General features: G+C 42.0%; 1 protein-coding gene across 3 annotated transcripts; it reads right to left on the bottom strand.

The window, feature by feature from the left end:
* Positions 1 to 1,013: 1,013 nt before the first annotated feature.
* DECR2 (2,4-dienoyl-CoA reductase 2) lies at positions 1,014 to 26,133 on the bottom strand. 3 transcript variants are annotated; one of them, XM_043976658.1, is made up of 10 exons: positions 26,067 to 26,133; positions 25,388 to 25,511; positions 23,317 to 23,385; positions 18,058 to 18,109; positions 16,846 to 16,981; positions 10,058 to 10,182; positions 9,877 to 9,970; positions 8,899 to 9,003; positions 7,606 to 7,823; positions 1,014 to 3,538 (listed from the first exon to the last, which is right to left on the bottom strand). In XM_043976658.1, exons 2-9 carry the CDS (start codon positions 25,465 to 25,467, stop codon positions 7,606 to 7,608), a joined length of 879 nt encoding a protein of 292 aa, XP_043832593.1. In that variant the 5' UTR covers positions 25,468 to 25,511; positions 26,067 to 26,133; the 3' UTR covers positions 1,014 to 3,538. The 3 variants fall into 3 exon arrangements, with proteins under 3 accessions (XP_043832593.1, XP_043832594.1, XP_043832595.1); XM_043976659.1 differs by having other exon boundaries at positions 25,969 to 26,100; XM_043976660.1 differs by lacking the exon at positions 26,067 to 26,133 and adding an exon at positions 25,919 to 26,009.
* Positions 26,134 to 26,364: the final 231 nt, after the last annotated feature.

The following is a 26,364-nucleotide window of genomic DNA, read 5'->3' as shown; positions in this document are numbered from 1 at the left end:
CAATAGTATTCCATCACATTCATATACTACAACTTGTTCAGCCATTCCCCAATTGATGGGCATCCCCTCAATTTCCAATTCTTCACCACGACAAAAAGAGTTGTCTAGCAGTAGTTATTACTGAGCACAGGTATTGCATTTTAGGTCTATTAACTTTTTTAGGTCTACCAAACTTTTCAGTTTCCCTTAGAGGACATGATATTATTCTTATGTCTATTTCAAAGGTGAAGGAATCACAAAAGAGTTGTCACATTCTTCAAAAGACTCATAGCCTCTACTGATAAAATTTTGTTTACTTATTTGAACCCTGATTAAAACTCCTTTCTTCTCAAGAAGTAAATACTTAAATGGGGGTGGGGGGACTTGGCCAGGTGGTTTCAATTTAAGTGAGAGAAGTGCTGGGAATGCAGGGGAAGGTATCAGTAAAGGCCAGAGCAAGAGGGCATAATAATAAGAGCCTTTATAGTAATGATCAAATGCTTTTGAGTCTGACACTACTACAAAGGCATTTTGTTTCTGGTGATAGGAATGCAGTATGAAGACTGGTCCATGGAGTTAGAGGTCACCAGTAGCAATTTTTAGTGTAGGGGACAGATGGAAATAGCTGACAAAGATGCCAAAGAAGTACCACGAGAGCCTAGGGGCATTTACATACTGTTGTGTGCTTTAGTTCAACACAAATATGGAAAAGCAGAGATAGGGTTTTGTGGTTGAACTATTTGCAACTAACTCACTGTGTTCAACCTTGGGTCTGCTGGATTTCCATTTTTTCCCTCTGCATTATAGCTTTGATTTCCACTAATTTCATTTGTGGTTACAGACTGACCACCCATTCTGCATTCTGGCCATCATGAGAAAGAAACTTGTAAGCAGAGGTTAAAACTGGTGAAAGCCACATGGGGGGGGGGGCGGCGGCAGGGAGTTGGAGAAAAGAGAAGAGACTTGGGGAAAGGAAGTCTAAACTGATCAACAAAAAATAAAGGATGATTTTTCATCCATTGACATTCATTAAATAACTTCAAGAACAAAATTTTATTTTTTGCACAGGACAATTGACAATTAAACAAACAAAAGATTAAGTCTCAAGTTTCTTTGTAAACTTTCCCCTCTATCTACAACCAAGATGCAAAGAGAAAAACAGCACATTAAATCATTTATATATGTTCCTTATCCAACATTTTGAATCTTTCCTAAACAAAACATCAGACCCCAGGGAGGCTTCACAATTCGGCCTTGCACCTTAAGAAAGAGAGGAAGACCTGCTTTCCACTCTAATTGAATGTCCTATACTTGTAAGTTGTGGTCTAAGGCAGGGATTTTTAAACTTTTTCTACTTGCAACCCCTTTTCACCTGAGAAATTTTTACCTCCAGGTATATAAAATGAGTACAGAACCTTTTACTGTTGCCAAATTTTTGCAACCCCCACATTCAGTTACATGACCCCATCTGGGGCCATGACCCACCATTTAAGAAGCTGGGGTCTAAGGCACTAAGGAAAAAATCTCTGAAAACAAATTTCTAGGTAAAATACAGGATTAATGTAGGAAAGATCAAAGATATATGGTGGATAAAACCCATTACCAGCCCATAGCTACTAGCACTGGCTGCCCCCAGTGGGACCTTGGGATGGTGGGTAAGAGGGGATAGGAAACAGGAAGGGAAAAATGAGGATCTGAGAAGAGGATGGCAGAACAGTCTTAAAAGTGCCATCCAGAGGGTAAAAGGGGTCAGTAACTATCCCAGCTCCTCTATATGAATAGCCTCATTTGAACAAACAGTATAAATTTTGCTCCCCCTTGGTAAGTTTTTCACATAGGATTGTATGGATAATAAATTTCCAAAGTTGCTGCAAAATGTCACTGTAGTCAATAGTTTCAATATTAAACTGTTTGCAAGTAATTAAATCAAGGGGCTATTTTCCTGGTCCTTGCCCAGACAATGGTAGAGGTGTTAATATGCAGAAAAATAGCAAGCAGTGGGTAGCTGGAGAAATAAGAATTCATGGATCTAGGTAACTGGCCCCAGAATCATCAAAAGCTCGCTGCATTTGAAGAGATTGCTCCTATTATGTTTAAAGCAGTCAGCATCATAGGGAATTAATGCAATCACTCATTCTCCCAGCTAACCCTACCCCATCCCCACAACTGGCCCTAATTAGCTTTGTATCACAGCAACTTATCTGCTGCTGGCATCTCCCAGTTACCAAGAGCATGTGAATAACCCCTTGCAAAATCTATATGCAATCCAGGAGGGGGTGTCTCTGCTAATATGCTATTAGCATACCACAGGAAGGGGTGGATTCTTCCCAACAAGAGATGTTGCTTCCCTCAGGACTTTATAAAACACCACTGTGTATTATTAAGTCTCACTTTGACATAAACAATTCTCAGCTGGCAGTGTCTGAATGGTGGGAAAGGGCTCCAGGTGAGTCTGGGAGGCCAGAGGAGATCTAGTCACACTTCATTCCTTCCTGACATACTTTCCCCTTTCAAAGAAAAAACCCAAGACTACATTAAGCAAAATGAACAGTTGAAGCAATACTCCAGAGTTTGGACAGAAGAGGGATTTGGAAATGGACTATTTTTTTTCTTTTTGGCAGGGTGATGAGGGTTGACTTGTCCAGGGTCACACAGCTAGTAAGTGTCAAGTGTCTGAGGTCGGATTTGAACTCAGGTCCTCCTGAATCTAGGGCCAGTGCTTTGTCCACTGCACCACTTAGCTGCCCCTGGAAATGGACTATTAACAGCTTCTCTTCCTTTTGGCTATGACGAAGTCTAATCTAATAACTCTTTCCTCCCCTCCCCAAACAATAGAGAACATGACCTCATCAGGGAGCAGAGAAATACCTGAAGCCCACTGTTTGGATCTGGAAGCAAATCCAGAAGTTCTGGTCATTCTGGCCTGACAGTCATTTCATCAGTCATCCTATTTATCCTTAGAGGGAGGGCAAAGATGATCCAGGTGAAAATAAGGCTCTTATCAAGACTCAGCAAGTTTTGAACAATGTTCCCAGCAGGGTTAAGTCAGCACGAAAGGGTGAGAGAAGAGGCTGACATCTTTCCAATAAGAGCCCTTTGTTCCAAAGGTTTACAAAATATAGATTTAATGTATTTCCTATCTGAGTGTCTGTTCATTGAAAGGATGAGCTAGTAAAAGATGTGCCTAGGATGGTTAATATCTTGTGGTTGCTTACAAAAGTTTTGTTTGTTTTAACCCAATCCAGGACTACCCCCTAATAAAATATTATCTTACCAGAAGCTCAACAAATTGGCCCCCATAACCTGCCTAGAAGCATCAGCAATGGAGCCACTAGAAAGGAGGGAATGGTTGTAGATTCACCAGGCTTTTCTTACAGAAAACCCCTAAGAGTGGAAGGGCTGAGAAATAGTTTTGTTAGATTTAGTACCCTGCAGCTTTGCCTCGAAATAGCTTCGCATGCCAGAGGGAATCAAGGGGAGAGGAGCCAGGAAAGTCTTCTGAGAGAAGAGTAGGTCTGAGGTAGGAACCCTCCTTCATTTATCTCAGCAGGACAGCTACCTGTAAGAAATATTAACAGATGTCAGCATTACATTGTGCAACTAGGACCTAAGCAAGAAAGAACTAGAATGTCAACTGGGATTGGGAAGCATTAAAAGAAAATGCCAGGGGCGGGGGAGGGGTGTGTGTGTGAGAAGGTTAGCTAGGTGGTCCAGTGGATAAAGCACTAGCCCTGGATTCAGGAGGACCTGAGTTCAAATCTGACCTCAGACACTTGACACTAGCTAGCTGTGTGACCCTGGGCAAGCCACTTAACCCTCACTGCCCCGCCAAAAAGAAAGGAAGGAAGGAAGAAAGAAAGAAAATGCCCCCAACGTTTTTGCATACTTTACTGGGCTGGGATTCCAGAGTGACTAAGTTCAGCCAGGCAGAGCTGGCAAAGGTGGCTAGGATGAAGGGTAGAGACAGAGGACTCTCAGCACTGACAGCTAGGGAATATGAAGAGCTGAAGCAAAACATTCCTTCTGAAATCCAGCAAGAAACCCAAGGCCAGGTGGCCTGACACAAAGGCCTCCTGGGGGAGACTGAGGGGTTTATGGGTGATGGGGCTCTTCTGCTCATCCTGATGGCTACAAAGAGAGAAGGTGGGAGCTACCAACTCAACATTTTTGCGGGGATAACCAGAAAATTATTCTCAAGACAAATAATAGCTCCTCTTATCTTAGGGAGTAAACTCAAGCGTCTAGGAAAGAGAACTACAAGCTTTGCCTAGTAGCACAAGGGCCAGGGACTCCTTCCTTCTGTGTTGAAACTAAGTTACTGTGGGAACAAAACTTTATAAGGTTTTATCTTTCCTTTGGGCCATAGCATCCCCTTGCCTATTGAAGGAAGTGTTCTAGTGGACATTTCACTCCTGGAAAAGAAAAAAAGACACAGAACTACGATAAATCACACACAAATAAGGTAAAGTAATTCCCACCAGTTCCCCTGCAACACATACAGATGCACACTCATTTCTCTTGGTGATGATTTAAAAAATACTTCTAGGATAAAGAGAAGGTTGTCCTCAAACCTCACTATTTGTTCCTGAAATTAAGCCTTTGACTGAAGGCTTTGGGGTACCCTTTAAGAGCTCACCTAGAGCGGCTACTTGGGTACAAGCTTAGCTGAGCTCTTAGATCCAGGGGTGAGCCCAAGGGCTTTTTGTGCAGGGAGCTCAGCAGCCCCTTTCATGCCCTTGATCTAATTCCAAACGGATGAGGGAGGTGAGGCACAAAGAGGGGAGTATTTAATTGAGTGTCACATAGCAAAGAATGACAGAGAGGAATCTGATTTCCCAGTCCTCACTTCAACTAGGGCTCTCCTTTATAAAATGGGGAAATAGATTTCCCTATCAGCTGGGACTGAGTTATGCAATATGCACTTCGATTGTAGATCATAGTGGGTAGTGCTAAACTTAATGTCAGGAAGAACTAGGTTCAAATCCTGATTCTAGTGTGGGAATGAAGGTGCCAAAGAGATACACATTTTTGAGAATGTCAAATAAGCAGATTTGGTTTGCCTGACTATAATTGCTTGTTCCAAAGACTGTGTTTTTGTTTTATTTTGGGGGATAAATTCAAGGGGACAGCTAGCAATAAGGCTGCCAAAAAAGAAAAGAAGGAAAAGGGTCACTGAAGAATGTGTTCAAATACACCAAAGGGAGGTAAAGAAAGAGACAAAGAGGACAAGTTTGCAAGTAACATGATGAAGCAGACTGTACTTAATAGCCATGCATATTTAGGGTTTTTTTCACTCTGCATGTTTTTTTTACAGATAGTCTTCTATTTCTGCTCTACTCTAAATATACCACTGTTCTTTGGTGGGGGGGGGGGGGGGGGGGGCGGGTATTGATTTCAAAATTTAAAAAAACCTGCTCCCAACCAGGTATTTACTAGGTAGGTGACCATGGACGAAGCCTTCACCTCTCTATGTCTCAATTTCCTCTTCTGTAAAAAGATGAACATAAATAATATCCATACAATCTGGTGTTAAACTCAAAAGAAGAATGGATCCTGATCCCTACTGCTACATACTAACTTAGAAAACCACAACTTAATATTATCTCTGTTGTATTATATTTGTATTTGCTTTGTTAAAGATTTCTAATTACATTGTAATCTGCTTCTGGCTGAACTGGGGAGTTTTGTGGCCCAGAAAGTCTGACACCTCTGCTGTAGAACGTCTCTCAGAGGGTTGTTAGTAGGCTCAAGTGAGAGAAGAATCAGAAAGCTCTTTGCAAACTTTAAAGCACTATGTAGATATCAATTGTTACTATAATAATTTCCTCTTTGTTAGTTGCCATACCTTGAGATATTAGAGCATATATAGAATGATATTAATAATATAAGGGTAACATTAATTTATAATATTCTATTGGTATAAGTTTAATAACTATAATGTAATGATTGGAATGACGCCACCTGCTGGATACTTACTGTAGAAGAGTTCTGCCCATGAAGCGAAGGTCTTTGAGGGCAAGACCAGGAGTCTTTTCTTTGGCGGGAGGAAGTGACGCGGACTAGTGGGAGGAGGAAGGAAGAGACTGGCGCTGACTCTGGGGCTCTTTCCTGAGGACGCTGGCGGAGAAGGGAGCTAGAAATGTGCTCTCCCTTTAATAGATAGGAATCTAGGCCTTTCTCTCTCTCTTTACCAAATTCTTATTCTCCTTAATAAATGCTTAAAAGTCTAACTCTTGCTAAAGCTTGTAATTGATTGGCGACCACTCATTAGATATTTTAGACAGTTTAGCTAGAATTCTAACCCTTAACAATAACTTGCAATCATATTAAATACATACAGACTTATATTAATATCATGTCAATTCTTGGTGAGGTAATTGGGTTTAAGTGACTTGCCCCAGGGTCACACAGCTAGTAAGTGTCAAGTGTCTGAGGCCGGATTTGAACTCAGGTCCTCCTGAATCCAGGGCTGGTGCTTTATCCACTGCGCCACCTAGGTGCCCCATCATGTCAATTCTTAATGTTAATTTGTGGTGAGTGCAATGACCCTTCTGAGAAATCAAGAGGGCAAACTTTAGGAAAGAAAAAAGGACTCTAGATATTTAAATTATAATGACTAAGAAAAGGGCCAGCCTTTATGAAACTCAACTGAAGCAGCCCCTCTTCCCACATAACCATCAGCTTGAATCTAAGATTGAACAGAGAAAATCAGTGGTTCCTAGCCAATGAGTGTTATGAAAAAAGAGCCTACAGACTTAGAAATATTTCCCCTTCTTCTGGCTGCAAAACATAAGTCAACTCGCCAACTCAAACAGGAAGGGAACTAGGTGTGGTATGGTAGGTAGAAAGCAGGCTGTACTTGAGGGAAGGAGACCTGGTATAAGTGACCTGTAGCAACACTCTAGGCTTCAGCTTTCTCATCTGTAAAACAGAGATAATCATACTTCCTCTACCTAACTTGCAACTCATAGCACCTTGCAAACTAGAAAATGCTGCACAACTATATGTTGTTGTTATCACTACTACTACTACTACTACTACTACTACTACTACTACTACTACTACTACTACTTCCCCTGCTAGGGCTCTACCAGTTCGACAAACTATCTGTCCATACTATACTCTCTATTCCCAAACAAAACACACACACACACACAGAAGCCCAGGGCATTGTGAAAGAATGAAGATTTTGAAATACCCTTAAGTGAACTTGGTGGTTTAAGAGACACAGACAATTAGGGAAAGAAGGCAGCTTAGAAATAGAACAAGAGAATGTCAGCATTGGAAGGGACCTTTAGACAGTCTAATCTGACTTTGTCATCTTAGAGAGGGGACAAATGAGAAGGGAAGTGATTTGCCCAAGGTCACACAGCTCATCTGTACCAGAACTAAAACTAGAACCCAGGTCTCTTGACACTCTCTCAAGGCTCACCACTTTTTAGCACCAACTGCCTCCGCAGATCTTCTCTCCCAGACCAAGCAAACCACCTTATCAACTTGAAACAACATCAAACTGCTAGGAACCAGTGTTAGCCTCTCCTACCAATGAGATGGGCAAACTGCTAAAAGGAGGAACTGAGCGGGGGGGGGGGGGGGGGGGGGGAAGAGGGCAGAGGTGTACATCACCTAGAGTTTGGAAGTGAAGGTTTCGATCCCCAACATCTTCATGTAATCATTGGCATAAGTCAGCCAGCTCCCACCATCCACCACCAGAACTGTGCCTGTCACATAGGATGCTAAGGGGCTGGCCAAGAACAGCGCACCATGGGCAATCTCAGTTTTGTTCCCCAGTCTCTGGAGAGGGCTTCCCAAAATATTTCTATCCCAGTTGGGTTGATGGCTACCTGAAGAGAAAAACAGGAAAAAGAATTAGGAAGTCCAAGTCACGTGTTCATCAGTGAGGCTGAAGAATGGATGTGGGTAGGGGAAAAGGGAAAGAATACAAAATCAGAATTCTCTACACTGTCAACAATTCCATATTGAATCATGTCTAGGACAGGTTCTAAATGCTAAGGAACCAAAAATAATAATGTGATTGAATCAAAACAGGGTTAATCCCTTAGAGAAGTCAGATATCTGTCAGGAATTTTCTAGAAACTAGTCTAAGGCTATTTCATCAGCTTCCCAAGGGTGACTTCTGTGGAAGAGGTGTCATAAAAAAATACCATCGGGGGCGGCTAGGTGGCGCAGTGGATAAAGCACTGGCCCTAGATTCAGGAGTACCTGAGTTCAAATCCGGCCTCAGACACTTGACATTTACTAGCTGTGTGACCCTGGGCAAGTCACTTAACCCCCATTGCCCCGTAAAAAAAAAAACCCAAAACAAAAAAATACCATCAAGAACACTTATGACTAGAAAAGGAGGCAGGTAAGTCATGAAGGAAGAATAAAGGATAACAGCCATGTGCTGCCCCAGAATTCATGAAATATTATAAGAACCAGTGGAAGGCCTCTAGCATGTTTGGTAAATTATCTGCAGAGGATATATGGAAAGACATGGCCAAAAATCAAATACTACACAGAATGAGGTACAGAAATGCAATTACCCGCACCATCATAGTTAGCACTCACACCAGCAAGACCAAGTATTTATTGAAATATATTCAAAAGCTAGAGAGTGAAGAAAAAATTTACCTACATAGGGCCTGAAAACATTAAAGGGCTGTGGACAATGGTAATAACTCTTTTCAGAATGTTTTTTTAAATTCATAACTTGAACAAATGGTAAATTTTACTTAGAGGTTAGTGGGGGGGGAGGTCTCATGTTGAGGAAGTAGCAAAGTCAGGACTTGAACCCGGATCTCTGGTTTCCCAAGTGCTTTTACTATACCATACTGCCTCTCAATAAGTGTAGGTGAAACCACAGGTTGGAGGAGACTCAATAAAATTGGAGACACTGTTCCCACAGCCTGGCCTTACCAAGTCGACGCATCCCCTCAGTGCCACTGATGGGGCCTGGAGCCAGGCTATTAACTCGGATGTTGTTGTGACCCCACTCCACAGCCAAGTGCCTTGTCATTGCATCTGCAAAGGGATAAAAAATAGAGATGAAAAAAGGGAATGGATGAGGAAGGGGATTTGGCTGAAGGGGATCAAGCTTGCCAAGTTCTTTAGACTGCTGAATAAAAAAGCAAGCTTTTGTGGATAGAGCACTGGCCCTGGAGTCAGGAGTACCTGAATTCAAATCCGACCTCAGACACTTAACACACTTACTAGCTGTGTGACCCTGGGCAAGTCACTTAACCCCAACTGCCTCACAAAAAAAAAAAAAAAAAGCAAGCTTTTCTTTTAGAGGAAGCCTTATAGGGTAGATAGAGTTCTGGGACTGAAGTCAGGAAAACATGGGTTCAAATGTCACCCCTGACACTTATTAGCTGTGGGACTATAGGAAAGTCACTTAACCTCCCTGATTCTTAGTTTCTTCATTTGTAAAATGGGGATAATACTTGCAGTATCTACCTCAGATCCTTGCTATGAGGATCAAAGGAGGTCATAGGAGGTTATGTATTACATGCACTTTGAACATTTAAAAACACTATAGAGCTTAACTTCTTCAACTATGGGTCTCCGCCCCATATGGGGTCACATAACTGAATGTGGGGGTTGCGAAAAATTTGGCAACAGTAAAAGGTTATATATACCTATTTTACATACCTACATACCCAGGGTTGGGCAAAAAGTGTCGTGAGTGGGAAAAGGTTAAGAAGCCCTCCTACAGAGGGTGTCCCAAAAGTTTTAAACGTTGGGGTGTTTAGCTTAAAACCACAAACACTTTTAGGACACCCCATATGAATTGTGATGACAGTTGTTATTTAACCAGCCATGGCTGTCAAGAGCGGGGGAATCAGGGAATGTGGGACGAGAGGGAGGAAAAGCCTCCTAAGGAGCTGGCCATACCCACAGCTGCCTTGGCAGTGCCTGCATGCACCTGGAGCGCCTGCCCTCGGTAGTCCAGGGTAGCAGAGATGTTAATGATCACACCACCATGGGCCTGAAACAGACAAGAGAAAGAAAGTGGGAGCAAAAGCCAGAAAAGCCCCCAGGGACCCCAACGTGTCAAGGATATGCAAAAGCCTACCTGGAAGTACTTCTCAAACAAAACTTTGGAGACGTTGAAGGTGCCAATTGTATCAATATCAATCACAGTTTTGTATGCATTTAAGGAAATGCTGCTGGCTGCACACAAAAAATTACCTGCTGCACCTGGGGGAGAAAAGCAGGGAGAAGGAGAGAGAAAATGCAAAGAAGCTCCTAAACACACACTCTGGGAGAGCAAACATCCAGAATGCTGCACCTTTCAGGACTCTCCATGTTGTTTGGTGAGGCATCTTAAATACAACAAGTCCAAAATTAATTCATCCTCTTTCCCCCAAAACCCTTTTCTCAACTTCCTTTTTACTATCTAAGGCACTACCATCCTTCCACTTGTCCAGGTTCACAACCCAGGTGTCTTTCTCAACTCCACACTCTCCGTCACCCCTCATTTCCAATTAGCTGCCAAGTCCCGTTGTTTCTATCTTGGCAATATCTCCTGAATACGCCCCTCCCAACGGCACAGTGATACAGACCCTCGTCACCTCACACCTGGACTATTGCAACAGCCCAGTGGTAGGGGTTCAAGTCTCTCCCTACTCCAGTCCATCCTTCACTTTGCTGTCAAAAGGATCTTTCTCAAGTTCAGGTCTGACAATGTCTCCTCCCCATTCAATGAATTCCAGTGGCTCCCTATTACCTTCAAGATTAAATATAAAATCCTTTGGTTAGCTTTTAATGTCCTTCACAACCTGTCCTCACCCCCACCTTTCCAGTCTTCTTAAAGCTTAGTCTCCTCCAACATAATCTGTAATCCAGTGACACTGGCTTCCTGGCTCTTCCTTGAACAAGACACTCAACTCCCAACCCAGAGTGTCCCCCCCCCCCCATGCCTAGAATTCTATCCCTCTTCATCTCTTCCTCTTGGTTTTCCTTGAATCTCAGTTAAAGTGTCACCTTACGCAAGAAGTCTTTCCCCGTCCCCTCTGAGGTTATCTATCTGCTTTCCCTCTGAGATTATCTACAATTTCTCCTGTAGCTATACAGTGTCTCCAAAGTCTCAGTGCAGCATTAAACCACTAAAGCTTAAAACTTCACTGAGACTTTGGGGACACTCTGGATAGATAGATGTGGTCAGCGAGAGAGAGGGGAGGAGATAAACAGACAATCTTATTTGTGCATAGTTCTTTTGTGTATCATCTCCCCCATTAGAATGTGACCTTCTTGAGGGCAGGGACTGTTTTTTGTCTTTCTTTGTATCCCCAGAGACTAGCTCAGTACCTGGCATATAGAAGATACTTAATAAATGCTTGCTGACTTGACTTCACTTAGTCCCTACATCTCAAGAAAGCCAAAACAGAACTGGAGAAAATTAAAAGATGAGCAACTGAAACCTCCATATGACCACAAACTAAAATGAGTAGGGATTTCACTCTTCAAAGACGAAGGTTGGAAGTCTACAAAATTAAGAGGCGTGGGTGAAGGAGTCTGGTAAAGTGGAAAGAATATTGGACTCAGAATCAGAAGGCCTGGGTTCAATTCTGCTTGAACCAACCTTGGGAAGTCACTTAACTACTCTGGGGCTCAATGTTCTCAGCTAGAAAATGGGAGAATGATGTTTATGCTTCCTACCTCACAAACTTGTTTTGAGGAAAGTGCTTTGTAAATCTTAACTTGATAAAGCAATGTGAGCTCATATTACTAACAGTAAAAATAACACTCAAAGAATTGTAGAGAGTCATTATTGTCATTATGAGCACCCACTGATAGGGTAGCACAGGCTTTCTCCCATGTGAGGGAGCAGGGCCTAGCCTAGGGCAGGGGCAGACCAGAGGGCTGAGAAAAGTGTCTGTGCTCCCCATCCAGATCTATAAAGAGAATGCAAGCAGTCTGCTCAATGCCTTATTCACTGTCCTCTGTATCAAATGATCAGATTCCAGAAATAACCTGGGAATCACACAAGGCAGGTTTGGGGCTCTGGTTAAATCTACAAGCCATTCATTCATTAGACAAACATATTCAATAAATATTCAATTCTTACTCAGTGAGCTCTAGTGGCCTTTACTGCTACTAAGATAAACTAGAAGCCTTCTATATTTGGCTTTTAAAGCCCTTCACAACTTGACCCCAAGCTATCTGTCCAGTCTCATTATATATTTATTCCTCCCCTTCCCCCACTCAACAATTCAGTCAAAGTGGCCTTTTCTCTCTTCCTCACACAGGACACTCCAACTACCAACTCCAGGCCTTCACACATGAATGAGGTATGGTTACATACCTCATGCCTGGAACACATTCCCTCTATTCTTTTTAGATGGAAGTCTTGCTAGACTTTCAAAGCCTAACTCAGATGTGACCTCCCTCAATGAACACATCCCTAAACCTGCCAGCTTCAAGTAAGAAATCTCTCCCCTTCTCTCATCACACAGTCTAATTTTTGTGTTTTTTTTTTTGTTTTGTGGGGGGTTTTGGTTTTTTTGTTTGTTTTTTTTGCTGGCAATGAGAGTTAAGTAACTTGCCCAGGGTCATCCAGCTAGTAAGCGTCAAATGTCTGAGGCTGCATTTGAAATCAGGTATTCCTGAATCCAGTACCGGTCCTTTATCTACTGTGCCACCTAGCCGCCCCCACAAAGTCTAACTTTTATCATAATTCCTTGTGAACATCTTATTGCAAGACCTTTAAGGAAAGAAGACAGGAATAAAAACTGACTTCTCAACCTACCAGAGCAAGTCTATGGTGAGAAGCAAAGAGCCAATTTCCCCAGAAGGTCCAAGGTGCCCCATGAAGATAGCCAGAGAAGAATTCTCACTTTCCTTGTTGCCCATCAGGGTCATTCAGGTACTATGTGGTCCAACTGGCTGGCTCTTTAGGTCCATTCCAGATTAGTGTGATTCAACGGAAATAACACTCATTTGGAGTTAAAAGGTGTGGACCCTAAAGCCAAGCTCCCTATGTGACTTGGGAAATTCACTTAACCTATCTGAGAATCACTCTCTTCATCTGCAAAAATCTATAAAATTACAGGATTCGATAACCTCTAAGATCTCAGTCTAAATCCTATACTTTATTACTCTTTTTACCTTTGAAAAAAAAGATACACAGTACACAGAGTATTCATTCATTCGACAAAGCATTTCTGCTGTATGCATGGCTTTGTGCGAGGTGCTGGGGATACAAAGACAAAACAAAAAACAGTACCTGCCTTCAGGGAGCATAGATTCTACTGAGAAGATAAAACATTTACACAGATAAGCACAGAATAAACTGAGAAGGAATTATATAACAATTTGGAGTAATATAATCTGTAATATTGCTGCTACTTCCACTAATGGTAATGAGAATGACCATGAAATGACATGAAATAAAATCATGTTTCAAGGTACACACATAATGCCAAAAGGGCAATTATCAATACTGGCGTCTGTGTATTTTATTTGCACTGGGTATAATCCTCCAAACATTTACTCCCATAAAAAATGGAACTGTAGATTCAGGTGCAGGGACCAGGAAGAATCCTCATCTCTGGATGAAGCCAATGCAAAACAACGAAGAAACCAAAATAGGAAAGGTTGCTGTTGAGATGATTCCTATTATTAGATTAATAAATCACCTCCTGAAGAATATAGTGAACAAAGTAAGAAAATGTGGCTCTCCTTTCTTGGTGACCTTAAGCAATCAGTTCAATAAGCACATATAAAGAGTACAAATAATGTACTGAAAAATATGAGGAGGCAGCATGGTTCTGTGGATAGAAGAATGGACTCAAGAGTCCCAGCTGAATTCAAGTCCCAGCTCTGACATATACTAATTGACACTAAACAAATAACTTAATCTCTTAGTGGCTAAAGGTCATTCTCTCTCTCTCTCTCTCTCTCTCTCTCTCTCTTTGTGGGGCAATGGGGGTTAAGTGACTTGCCTAGGGTCACACAACTAGTAAGTGTCAAGTGTCTGAGGCCGGATTTGAACTCAGGCCCTCCTGAATCCAGGGCCAGTCCACTGCACCAACTAGCTGCCCCTAGAGGTAATTCTCAAAAAGACTGATTTTAAGGGGGTCCATGAAGTAGAATGGGGAAAAAATACATCTTTATTTTACTAACTTTAGTTTACCTTTATAATCCTATTGTTAAGGGCTAAAATTCTAGCTAAACTGTCTAAAATATCTAATGAGTGGTCGCTAATAAATTATAAGCTTTAGCAAGAGTTGGACTTTTAAACATTTATTAAGGAGAATAAGAATTTGGTAACGAGAAAAGAAAGGCCTAGATTCCTCTTTCTATTAAAGGGAGAGCGCATTTCTAGCTGCCTTCTCCACCAGCATCCCCAGGAAAGAGAGTGAGACCGAGCGCCAGTCTCTTCCTTCCTCCTCCCACTAGCCCGTGTCACTTCCTCACTCCAAAGAAAAGACTCCTGGTCTTGCCCTCAAAGACCTTCGCTTCATGGGCGGAACTCTTCTACAGTAAGTCTCCAGCAGGTGGCGTCATTCCAATCATTACACTATGCATTTTATTTTATGCCTTTAAAAACATTATTCTGAGAAGAGGTCCAAAAGTTTCACTAGACTGTTAAAAGGATCCATAACACAAAAAAGGTTAAAAACCTGTACTGATAGCCCCTAGCAGAGGGAGTTTCCTAGACCAATGAAATCACAGGGCCAATAAAAACAAAATGCTTCCTGACCAAAGGTCAGTCCCCTCCCATCCTAATTCCAACCCCTCACCCTTACCCAAACTTAAAACACAAATGGTCACTAGAGAGCAAGGGCAGGACACTGGACCAAAAGACCTTTACCCAAGTAAAACTCTACATGAGGTTAAAATAAAACCTTGATAAGAGAACTTGCCAAAAGTTGTTCCCTTCACTGATGGCTGTGGTCTCTTTAGGCATCCCAATGGGACTTCTCTTTCCTAAATACTTGCAGGTCCTTAGTGTCCTTTCACATGGGCCCTTAGACTGCTTTACTATAGGAGGAGCCTTGTTTTAGGCTCAGCCTTTCATGATGCATGCCAGCCCAGGTGAGCAGTTTAGTATAGTCACATCAGATACACTCTGCCCTTGAATTAGAACCAATATGTAAAGGTGGCTTTTCTGGGGTTTTTTTTGTGTGTGTGTGTTTTTTTTTTTTTTTTGCAGGGCAGTGGGGGTTAAGTGACTTGCCCAGGGTCACACAGCTAGTGTCAAGTGTCTGAGGTCAGATTTGAACTCAGGTCCTCCTGAATCCAGAGCCGGTGCTTTATCCACTGTGCCACCTAGCTGCCCCAAAGGTGGCTTTTCTGCTGGGCCACATATGCTGTGTAAAGTTCTGGTGATAACTAAGGAGAAGGTATAGAAGGCCTAGGCCTTCCCCTCTTAAGAGTGCCTTGTATCTGCTTTGTACACTTCTTTGTGTACTTGTTCATATGTTGTCTCCCCCACTAGGCTGTGAGCTCCTTGAAGGCAGGGCCTGTTCTTGCCTTTCTCTGGGACATAGTCAGAAGCTAATAACCACTTAACTTGATTTGACCAGGTACCCTTAATGTTCACAAAACCAGACCTAAATGAAAAAAATCACATTTAGAGCACTGAAAGAACTAGCAGCCATCATTGCTGAGCTGGTACTGATCATTTCTGAAGGAATCCCGAGAACAATTAAAGTGTCAAAGGCTTGGAGATACATATTTTAAAGGAAAAGAGGGTAGAATCTGTAAAATATTATCTGGTACAATTAACTTACTAGACTCAAAGAGTACTAATTAGTGGGGAGAAGTCAACTTGGTGTCTACCAGAATACCCTAGGTATGATTCCTTGGCCCTGTGCTGTTAGGAGGCATGCTTGTCAAATGTGAATATGACACAGAGTTGGGAAGAATAGTTAATACACTGAATACAGAATCAAAGTCCAAAAAAAAATCCTGACAACCTAAAACCACAGGACAAATGTAATAAAGTGAAATTGAATAAATGTAAAATTTTACCTTTGGGTTCAAATAACCAACTTTATAAGTACAAGATTAGAGTGGGGGGGCGGGGAGGCCTGTGGCCACATAATAGCTTATATGTTTTAGTAGCCTGCAAACTCAAAATGAGTCAACAATTTCAAATGCTACCCTAAGCTACATGAGGGGAGGGCAAGGTGTCCAAAAGGAGGAAAGTGAAGGATAACTCGGTGTACTTTCACATGGTCAGACCATATTTGGAATATCGCAGACAGTTTTGGTTATCACATTTTAGGAAGCATGGTGACAAATTGGAGCAATTCTAGGTAAAGGTGACCAGGATGGAGAAGGGATGGACAACGAGGGATGGTCATCCTAGAAAGAATTTAGGGGGAACAGAATAGTGGGCTTAAAGGCCTATCAAACAGAAGTTAGAGTTATTCTGCTTGGTTCCAGAGGTGCTTGTGTAGGAATAAACTTCTTTAACAATTAGAAGTATCAAAGGAAAGGTTTGCCTTGGGAGGCTGTGGGGTTCCTATCACTGAAAGTTTTCAAATAGAAACTGAATGTGCAAGGGGTGGGGGTGAGAAATTTTAGAAGGGATTCTTACATAGGTATAGTTTGGACTAGGTACACTGTAAGGCAGGGTGGTACAGTGGAAAGATTGTTAGTTTCAAAGTCATATCTTGACTTTGCTATTTAATACCTGTGTGACTTTGGACCTTAGTTTTCCCCTCTGTAAAATGAGGAAGCTGGACTAGATAATCACTAAGATCTCTTTTTAGTTCTAAATACAATGTAATGATCCCTAAATTTCTTGCACTATTTCATACCCTTATGAAGATGCATGCTAAAGAAAGTATGTGCTCCTTTCTTCCAATGAGGATTAAGGCCCTTTGTTTTCTCTCTGTGGGAACTCACCATTAATGAGAATGTCAATCTTGCCAAACTTCTTCAGAGCCTTATCGACTGCAGCAATAATGGTCTGAGGATCCCGGACATCCAGAGACAGGGGTAGGCACTGTTGGCCAGTGGCAGCAACCAATTTCTTGGCAGCCTGTACCAGAAGACAACACGAGATATCTCGGCATTGGCCTATTATTTCTATTTATACCATAATATACCACCAGTGACACCCAGTAAGAGGGCACTTAGAATAGCAAAAAGAACAAGAACCAAAAGACCAGCTTTTATAACATGGCTCTGCCACTTACTAATAGTCCCTCCACCTCTCTAAACCCATTTTCCCATCTGAAAAATAGGATAATAAAAGTAGTCTAGCAAAACTTGACTAACTCACAGGTTTTAAGTAATGCATATAAAGTTCATAAACTACCATGAAGAAATTCATGGAGGAACGAGAGCTGGAAGATTAGGAAAGAATACCTTGAGTCTTTCTTCTGCCTGTAACCTAAGAGATGCTATACCAATTCCCTTTTGCTTCCCTTACAATAAAATGGGTTTGATACCACTTAGGACACTAAGCTCTATGGAAAAAGTTTTCCTTTTCCAGTCTGAAAGTGGCTATGGGTAAGAAAGGAAATAACCCACTTCCTATCCTCTTCCACTCACAGGATTTCAAAAGTCTCTATTTCCCGAAATACCCTACAAACACCATAAAGAATAGCAGTAACTCAATAAAACAAAACAGGGGAGGCAGCAGGGTGCATTGGGAAAAAACACTGGGTTTGGGAGTCAAAAGACCTGAGTTTTAGTTGATATTTAGACATTCATTAGCTATGTTGCTAAGGGTAAGTCACTTGACTTCTACAAGCCCCAGTTTTCTCATCTGTAAAATGGCAGGAATATTTGCACTACCTATCTTACAAGGCTATAAAAATGAAAAATATTTGTAAACTTTAAAGTGGGTTAATAATATTAAGGGGGACATCTGGAAAAGAAGAACCTAAGGATAAGCAACAAGGTTTGGGTTCACAGTGTTTTAAGTGCCACAATAAAGAGGAAACAGCCAGGTGGTTGCCACCATCACACTCTCATCCCTGACCCTCCACAGACCACTTGTTAATCCACTGTGCCTAGGAACACAGCGTCACATCTACAATGAGCTCCTGAGAAATCGGTACTGATCAATTCTTCCCAACAGTGGGGGCCAGGGAGGGGGATCTCACTCACATCAGACACCCTTTGCTGGTTTCTGCTAGCAATGACTGTGTGGCAGCCATGTCTGTAAAACACAAATAGTTCAAGTCAACAAACAGCAGGTACAGAGGGAGAAGGGGGAGACATTAAAGGGATAACACTAGACAGTAAAGAGAAGGAAACAAAATATAATCAGGGATTCTTCCCTTCTTTATCACTTATTGAAGATACTGCATATTAGATAGTTTCCTATCTTACAAAAGGACCCACTGAATTAAAAGCAACATGCCCCAGAAGCAAAGGATTCTAGCAAGGAAGGTAAGGCAGGGAAAGAGCTGGGGGCTGAGTAAGGGTCAAGAGGGCTGAGAGAGAAGAGGGCTAGTAGCTAAAGTACAGTACTCAGTTAGGATTGGTTCCCTGTACCTGAAATCCTCAGTTAAATGTCCACCTTATGTGGGCTGTCCTAGTCAGTACAAAGATCCATCCTCTCCCAGAACACAATGATGGGCACTTGGTGACACAGACCCCCCTCTCTTCCATCCTCCATAAGGACCATCAAATTTAGAGCTGGAAGGGGCCTTAAAGATTTATGTCACACTTGGTTTGAACATGGTGCCCACAATGCCACCCCAATTCCTTGCCTCCTTGGGCTGGTAATACAGGAGACCCCAATCACATTCGCTTGGGCATTCAACATATTCTATTTTTATTATAATTATTTATGTATATTTTATATCACCTTAGAGGCAGTAAACTCTTTGAGGACAGGGGCTATGACCTTCACCTTTGGATACCCCAGCACCTAGCATCATCCTTTGGACATAATAGGTGCTTAATAAACATTTATGAAATTGAATTCAATTCCTTTGATCCATATATATGCTACCAAAAACTATCCTCATTGTTCTGAGTTCCACCCCTCTGAGCACCATCTCAAAGCTATCAAATCTCTTTTTCTATAGGTTTGACTCCCCTGTGAAAGCCACAGAATCCTAGAATTGAAAGGGAGCTGGAAGATTAGCTGACAAAAAAAAAGTCAATCCTCTCTACCAGAAGTTCTCAAACTTTCTCGGTGTCCTTAATGGCTCAGTAATTTTTTCATGGTATTGTTAGGCTAAAAGAAATACCTAACAGTTCCATTTATTAAGTTAGGTTAAAAATTTAAACTACTGGGGGCAGCTAGGTGGCACAGTGGATAAAGCACTGGCCTTGGATTCAGGAGGATCTGAGTTCAAATCCAGCCTCAGACACTTGACACTTAACTAGCTGTGTGACCCTGGGCAAGTCACTTAATCCTCATTGCCCTGCAAAAACAAACAAAACAAACAAACAAACAAAAAAATTTTAACTACCCCAAAGGTGTCCCTATGAGTTTGCTGCACAGTTTGGGAACCATGACGCTATACAATCTATTCTAAACATAGGGTTATTAGTCTCCGCTTAAACTCTTTTAGTTATGGGGTGTTCCCAACTTCACAAGGAAACTGATTCTATTTTTCTACTAAAAAGTTCTACATATAAAGATGAAATTTCTCTCTGCATTTTCTACTTATCAACACAAGTTGCCCCCTCAGATGCCATCTAAAACAATTCCTCTTCCATATGATAGGCCTCCAAATTGTATAAATTGGGGATCAAACTCCTCTTAAATTGCCTCTACTCCAGAATGACCAGTTCTAGTTCTTTTAACTTATCTTCAAGTCCCCTAATCATTCTAATTACCTTCCTCTGGACCTGCTCTAGCTTGTAAATGTCCTTCCAAAAAGGAGGCCCCAGAATTCCATTCAAGAATCATTAACCACGTTTAGCTGTAAGGTACTGAGCTAGGCACTAGAGAATAAAAAGATATAAACCACATAGATCCTGCAAGGATAAGACATATATGCAAATTTTTTAAGGAAAAGGACAAGCAAAGTGCTACGAAAATGTGATGAAGGAGGGGTCGCTGTTGGTTGAAAATATCAGAGAAGGGGGGATGCTAGGTGGTGCAGTGGATAAAGCACCAGCCCTGAATTCAGGAGGACTTGAGTTCAAATCTGGCCTCAGACACTTGACACTTACTAGCTGTGTGACCCTGGGCAAGTCACTTAACCTTCATTGCCCCCCCCCAAAGAAAGAAAATATCAGAGAAAGTGGCAGCTGAGTTCAGCCTTGAAAGAAGGAGGAGGTTTAAACAAGTGATGGATAAAAAGGAAGCCCATTTCTACAATGGGAGAGGATGTTAGCAAAGATAAGGGAGAAGGAAAGGTCCGGAAAACAGGGAATGGAAAGATCCACCAGGAACTTTTGAGACCATCAAGATCAAGATCTTCTAGGTAGAATTAATATGAAACTACACATGTGACCTGACTGTGGAAGACTACTGTGAGATTTCTTTTTTTAATTAAGTGTCACACAGCTAGTAAGTGTTAAGTGTCTGAGGCTGAATTTGAACTCAGGTCCTCCTGACTCCAGGGCCGGTATCCACTGCGCCGCCTAGCTGCCCCTACAGTGAGATTTTTTTAACCCTCCCTCTGCCCTCCACCTCTGCCTATTTTAGATACTATACTTGTGTTGGCACAATCCAATATCATATTAAGTTTTGTTGGTTGCTATGTCACAATACTAACTCGTTTCTAATCATTCATACCAGGGCTTAGCAAGCCATGCCACAAGCACCACTGAGTAAAGGGGTTCAGAGATCTCTTCTTTTTTCTCCCTGCCCCTACATGGTCCAGCTTCTTCTCTGAATTTCTTGATTTTTGCTCTGCACCACAGGCACCAAGTAAATATCTGCTTAATCAAATGTTTTGTTTCTCTTTTCTTTGAAAGCACGTCTGTGCCTCTCTTCTGATCTTAACATGCTCTATTTTGCACCAGTTCTGAAGGCAGGTGTCATATGCAAATTACATGAGGGCAAGGACCAGGTCACATTTATCTTTATATGTCCCCATCCCCCATTCTTCTGCACTCAGTAGATGCCTAAATATTTGTTCAACTTCTTTTCCCTTGGGCTTGCCTTGGGCCTACCAAAGGCCAATACCAGGACATTTACTTAACCCCACCTCCACTCCCCTGGCCTCTTAGAGGTAAACAAAATATTGAACCAGGCCTCACAAACACCACCACAGACTACGTGCACCAAAGACTCAATACATATAACATTCTGCACATAGGTCAACTAGTAAAATTACTTATCCTACTTGGAAGGGGTAGGAAGCAGGGGCAAGCTGGGCCCAGCTAGAATGATTTGTAGCAGTCTGTGCACACAGTAGTTTGGGAAAAGAACTAAAGAACCTCTTCTTTGTCTTCCCCTGGGAAAAAGGGCAAGCAGTTGGATAAAATGGAGACCAATCCAACTTGTGACCTATCTAGAGAGCAGGTGGGTCCTCTTTGCCTTTGCAGAAGCTATCCCCAAGGCTTGGAATGCACCCCCTCCTCACCTCTGCCTCAGAATCCCAAGTGTCCTTCAAGGCTTCTCATGTTGCACTCCTACAGGAAATTATTCTTGACCCCCAAAGCTGATAGTGTTGTCTCTTTCCTCAAATTATCAGGCATACACTTAACTATTCACATGTCGTACCCCCCCCCCAATAGAATGTAAGCTCCTTTAGGGAAGGGACTGTTTTTCATTGTCTTTGTATTCCCAGGACTTTGTGCAATGCCTTAGACATAGAAGGTGCGTAATAAATGCTTGCTGTATGTGAGATACAGATAAGCTGTACCAACACTGGGTGTAATACAATGGAGAACTTAGGAGGTACAAAAGTTATAAATCTCTCTTCCCTCTTCACAAGTTCAATGAGATGCCCTTCCTGCCCCAAAGACACTATGTGGTGCTTTAGCCATGACAACCTACATTCTTTGGCTAGTTAAATACCACTGGCCCATTGACAGTCAACAGTTTTCCTAACTCATGTCTTGCCATTGACCTCCAATGACTGGAAAAGGAAGTGAGACTGATGACTCTGTGTAGTTCTGCCTCCCTTCAACCCAATTCAGGCCCAAGTCAAGACATCAAGAAAGAAAGAACAACACAATACCAGTTCAGAGAATATTTGCATATCACATTATGTCTTTCAAACCTTTTCCATCCATTATTCCATTTGATCTCCCAAAGAAATCTATGGGGTGAGTAGGGCAGGGATCATTATACTCATCTTACACTCAGTTCAATTTAACAAAACACTTATTAAGCACCTTTTATATGCTGAGAACTATGCTACGAACTAGTAAATCATTGAAAATGAGTAAGATACTTTGCAGCCATAGAGTTTACAATATAGTAGGGAGATATAATACATATAAAGCACTAGGATATAAAATAAGCCATGATAAATACATTAAAAGATACTATATGAAGCCTAAGGAAGAAAGGTGATTTACAACAATGTCACTGGAGGGGCGGGGAGGATGAGATTGGGCAAAAATTCTTGGAGGAGCATTGGCATTTTAGCTGGCCTAAAAAGGACTGCTAGGAAATTCAATATGCAAGGGGTCAGGAAGGGAATTTCAAGCATAAGGAACATCATGAGCAAAGGCACAGAAGTGGGAAGCACAAAGTGCATACAGGATATAAAGAGTCATCTAATTATAAAGGAAAGGGTGGGAAGTAAAACTCAAATGATAGGATGGTTACAGACTGTATAGAAGCTTAATGCCAGGCAAAGGACTATACATGTTTTCAGGGAAGCAATTAGAATCCACTGAAGAATTGACAAAGGAATGATATAATCAGATATATGCATGAAGATGATTACTCTGGCACGAAGAATGTCAGGAGGGAAAAAGAAAAGGTAGCAGGGAGCCCTGTTAGGAGGCTATTGCAATAATACAGGCAGATAATAATGAAGGCTTGTCCTTGTATAAAGTCAGTGGGAAGAGAGAATGAGGCAAATGTAGATATACTGCAGAATTAGAATTAAGGAGATTAGGGGGCAGCTAGGTGGCACAATGGATAAAACACCAGCTCTGGATTCAAGATGACCTGAGTTCAAATCCGGCCTCAGACACTTGACACTTACTAGCTGTGTGACCCTGGGCAAGTCACTTTAACCCTCATTGCCTGGCAAAAAAAAAAAAAAAGAATTTGGTAACTGACACAATTTGAGAAGGGCAATGGTGGGGGAAGACTAGAGTCTATAGGCATTGAGGGAAGCCTCTGCAGAGGGATGGACAATTTGTTAAAAGAGTAAAAAGCGGACCCAAATGTGAGTCTGTCCAGTACTGGGTGAGTTAAATAAGTAAAGACAGAGGAGGTGGGAAAAAAAAAAAAGACAGAGGAGGTGGGAGGCTAAATAACAATAGACATACCGCATGAAGATTTCTGCAATTCGGAACCCAATTCCTGAGCCTCCTCCAGTGATAAAGGCAATTTTGTCACTGTGGAGAAAAGAAAATCCCCTTTAAAAAAGTTACTGAAAATTACATGTTGTATTTATTATATGCTTAAAAAGAAAAGCAAGTGACTATGCAAATCTGTTAAAAGAAGGCTTTTAATTTTTTTCCATTGGTGATGGAGAGGGTGAGAAGAGGAAGAACAGCAATAGAGTGGAAAAGGAAAGAAGGAAGGCGGGAGGGAAGGAAGAAAAGAAGGAAGAAAGAAGGAAGAGAGGCTCACTGATCACCTTATTCAAAAAATGCACAAAAGGCCAGAAAAAGTCATAAACAGAACAGCTTTGAAAGATATGTTGAATTTATTATACATTTTAAAAGAAATGCAAATTGCACTTAATAAAGCCACAGTGTCATGTACTGTTTCCTTTTCCTTTTCTACTACATATATGGAAATTCCCATTTTATTTGGTGTTAAGTTCAGGGGAAAAAAAGATTTTAAAAAGAAGATCTCCATTATTGAGATTTGTAGTTTCATGAGCTCTCTCTGTTCTACAGTGTATATGTATGGAAATATTCATTTTGTTGATGACTGTTAAATTCTGAATAAAAATGAAAATCTAAAATAATAAAAATTTAAAATGTTCCTTAAGCCCTCTGAATAATAAAAATACTTCTTCAGGGTATGGCCTCTCTTCATCAATACAGATTACAACACCTTAGTAGATGGGAACCAAAAAGAAACAAAGGTGACCAACCTTCTCAAGATGAGCCTCTCTGGACTTAGGCTGGTCCTTGGATGACAGAGATACAGCCTCTTACCTGTCCTATACTTGATGCATGATGGAACAGCAGGAAAAAATACTGCCTCTAGAATTAAAGAAACCTCTTGACAATTACTGTGTGGTCCTGAGCAGGTCATTTCACTTCTCTGAAACACAGTTTGCTTATCTGTAAAGTGAAGAGTTGGACCGGCAAGCTTCTGGGGTCTCTTCCACCTCTAGGTCTATGATTCAATGATCCTTTCAAATTTAGCAGGCCCGGGTAGTAAACGGCAGTGTAAGGACGTTTCCTGGTCCATCATCATCATAACTAGCAATTATATAGCAGTTTTTAAAGTTTGCAAAGCACTTTACAAATCCTATTTCCATCTGATTCTTAAAGCAGCCTCAGGAGATAGGTGCCATTATTTAGAAACTGAGATAGAAGTTAAGTGACTTGCCCAACGTAGCACAACTAGTAAGTATCTGAGGCAGCATTCTATCCACTACACCACCTTCTTTCACCCAAATGTAAAGTTCTACCTTACTCTGTCCCTTATTGATAGTTTTTCATTAATGTTTTTAGTTTTGATGACTATAGAGATTAATTTTTTCTATAGGCCTCTCCAGAGTCACAACTTAAGAGTCTCAATCTATGAGTACGAAGTTCTACCTCCACCTCAAGTCAGAAGCCCTTCTCTCTCTCCTTCTCTCTCTCCTTCTCTCTCTTTCTCTCTCTCTCTCTCTCTTACTCTCTTTGGTCTGTGGTGATTTTGTATTTTTATTAGTATTTTATTTTTTCCGATTACATGTAAAGACAAACTTTAACATTCCTTTTTTTTGGAAATTTTGAGTTCCAAACTTTCTCCCTCCCTAAAAGAGTAAGCAATTTGATACAGGTTTTATATATATATATATATATATATATATATATATATATATATATATATATATATATATATATATATATATATATATATATATATATATATATATATATATATATACAATCATGTAAAACTTATTTCCCTATTAGTCATGTTGTGAAAGAAGAAACAGACCAAAACAACAACAACAACAAGAAAACCAAGAAAAAAATAAAGTGAAAATAGTATGCTTCTATCTGCATTTGGACCCCATCAGTTCTTTCTGACAGAAGCCTTCTACGACATCCCTCCAGTAAGGGGGTCAATCCTAAGAGGCCATTCACTCATTCATTCATTCTTTCCCAGCCTTAGGTAAGATGATCCACTTCTCCCCAACATCCCCAGTTCTTGGGGTGGGCTCACCGGAGGATATCTGGGCAGAAGAGGTAGTTATAACTTCGGAGACAGTCATCAGTGATGACGTCAGGGGGTGGACGAGACATAGCACCGGGCAGCTGGTCACTTAGGAGCAGGGACACTGCAGCACCTGGGAACAGGAATAGGCTCAGGGTCAGCCCCAATCTTGCAGTTCCATATTTCTTGCCAGATTCCAGGGACGGGAAGGTGGACTTAGACAGGGTGGGGGAAAGGGGAAAGCCCAGGAGCGGGGACCGTGGCTAGGCAAGCCAGGGAGAAAGCCGCACTGTCCATCCTAACCCCCTTTCAGGAACAGGGAAGGGCTCCCAGATTGGGGAATGGGGCTAGAGGGCCCAAAGGTGTGTGTGTGTATGTGGGGTCTCTTCCCAGAAGTCCAAGGGGTTCATGGGTCCCCTGAGGCCTCCCGTGGGGGGGGGGGAGGGGGAGGGGCGGGGGGACGGAGAGGGCGCGGTCTATCGCGGGGCGCTACAGGTGGGTGTTGGTCGGGCATGGGGAAGGTGGAATGACTCCTCTGACCCCTGGGCTGACAGGATGGGCACTGTGGTGCAAAGAAAGGGAGACCTGACCCGGGAAGCCTCTGCCACCGCCTAGAAGTCCCTCTGGAAGACCGAGAGATCACAGGGAAACCTAGTAAGGAGCCTCGAGCCAGATTGCACGCGCCCACCTTCGTTCCCTCCTCACAGAACGGTCCAGCGAAGCAGAACTGGGCGTGGCTTCCGCTGACCCCTCCCCCTTCTTCTTCCTTTAAGCAGCAGGAAAACCCAGGGAGCCCTTGGGAGTTGAAGTCTTCCCGGGCCGGAAGAGCAAGGGGCGCAGGCGCAGTGCGATGCCTGTCCCAGGCAGGGACCTTTGGAATCCGTGGGACTGCGCTGCCAAACCTGCGCAGCAAATCAAATCCCAAGAGGAGGGGACATTAGGCAATGTGCCCTTTTGTCTTGTTGTGGCTGATAACATCACCGTGA

The sequence above is a fragment of the Dromiciops gliroides genome, chromosome 1 (genome assembly GCF_019393635.1).
Source record: "Dromiciops gliroides isolate mDroGli1 chromosome 1, mDroGli1.pri, whole genome shotgun sequence".
Classification (NCBI taxonomy): Eukaryota; Metazoa; Chordata; class Mammalia; order Microbiotheria; family Microbiotheriidae; genus Dromiciops; species Dromiciops gliroides.
Note: the sequence above shows the minus strand (reverse complement) of the source record. Positions and strands in the feature narration are given on the sequence as shown.

What these genes read in the sequence shown, in the direction of transcription:
- DECR2 (XM_043976658.1), bottom strand. Translation starts at nt 25,467, where the DNA reads ATGTCTCGTCCACCCCCTGACGTCATCACTGATGACTGTCTCCGAAGT. An exon ending in GATTGACATTCTCATTAATG is followed by an intron (nt 10,183 to 16,845) that starts GTGAGTTCCCAC and finishes TTTCTCCCCCAG; the next exon opens with GTGCAGCAGGTAATTTTTTG. An exon ending in TGTTTGAGAAGTACTTCCAG is followed by an intron (nt 9,971 to 10,057) that starts GTAGGCTTTTGC and finishes TGTCTGTTTCAG; the next exon opens with GCCCATGGTGGTGTGATCAT.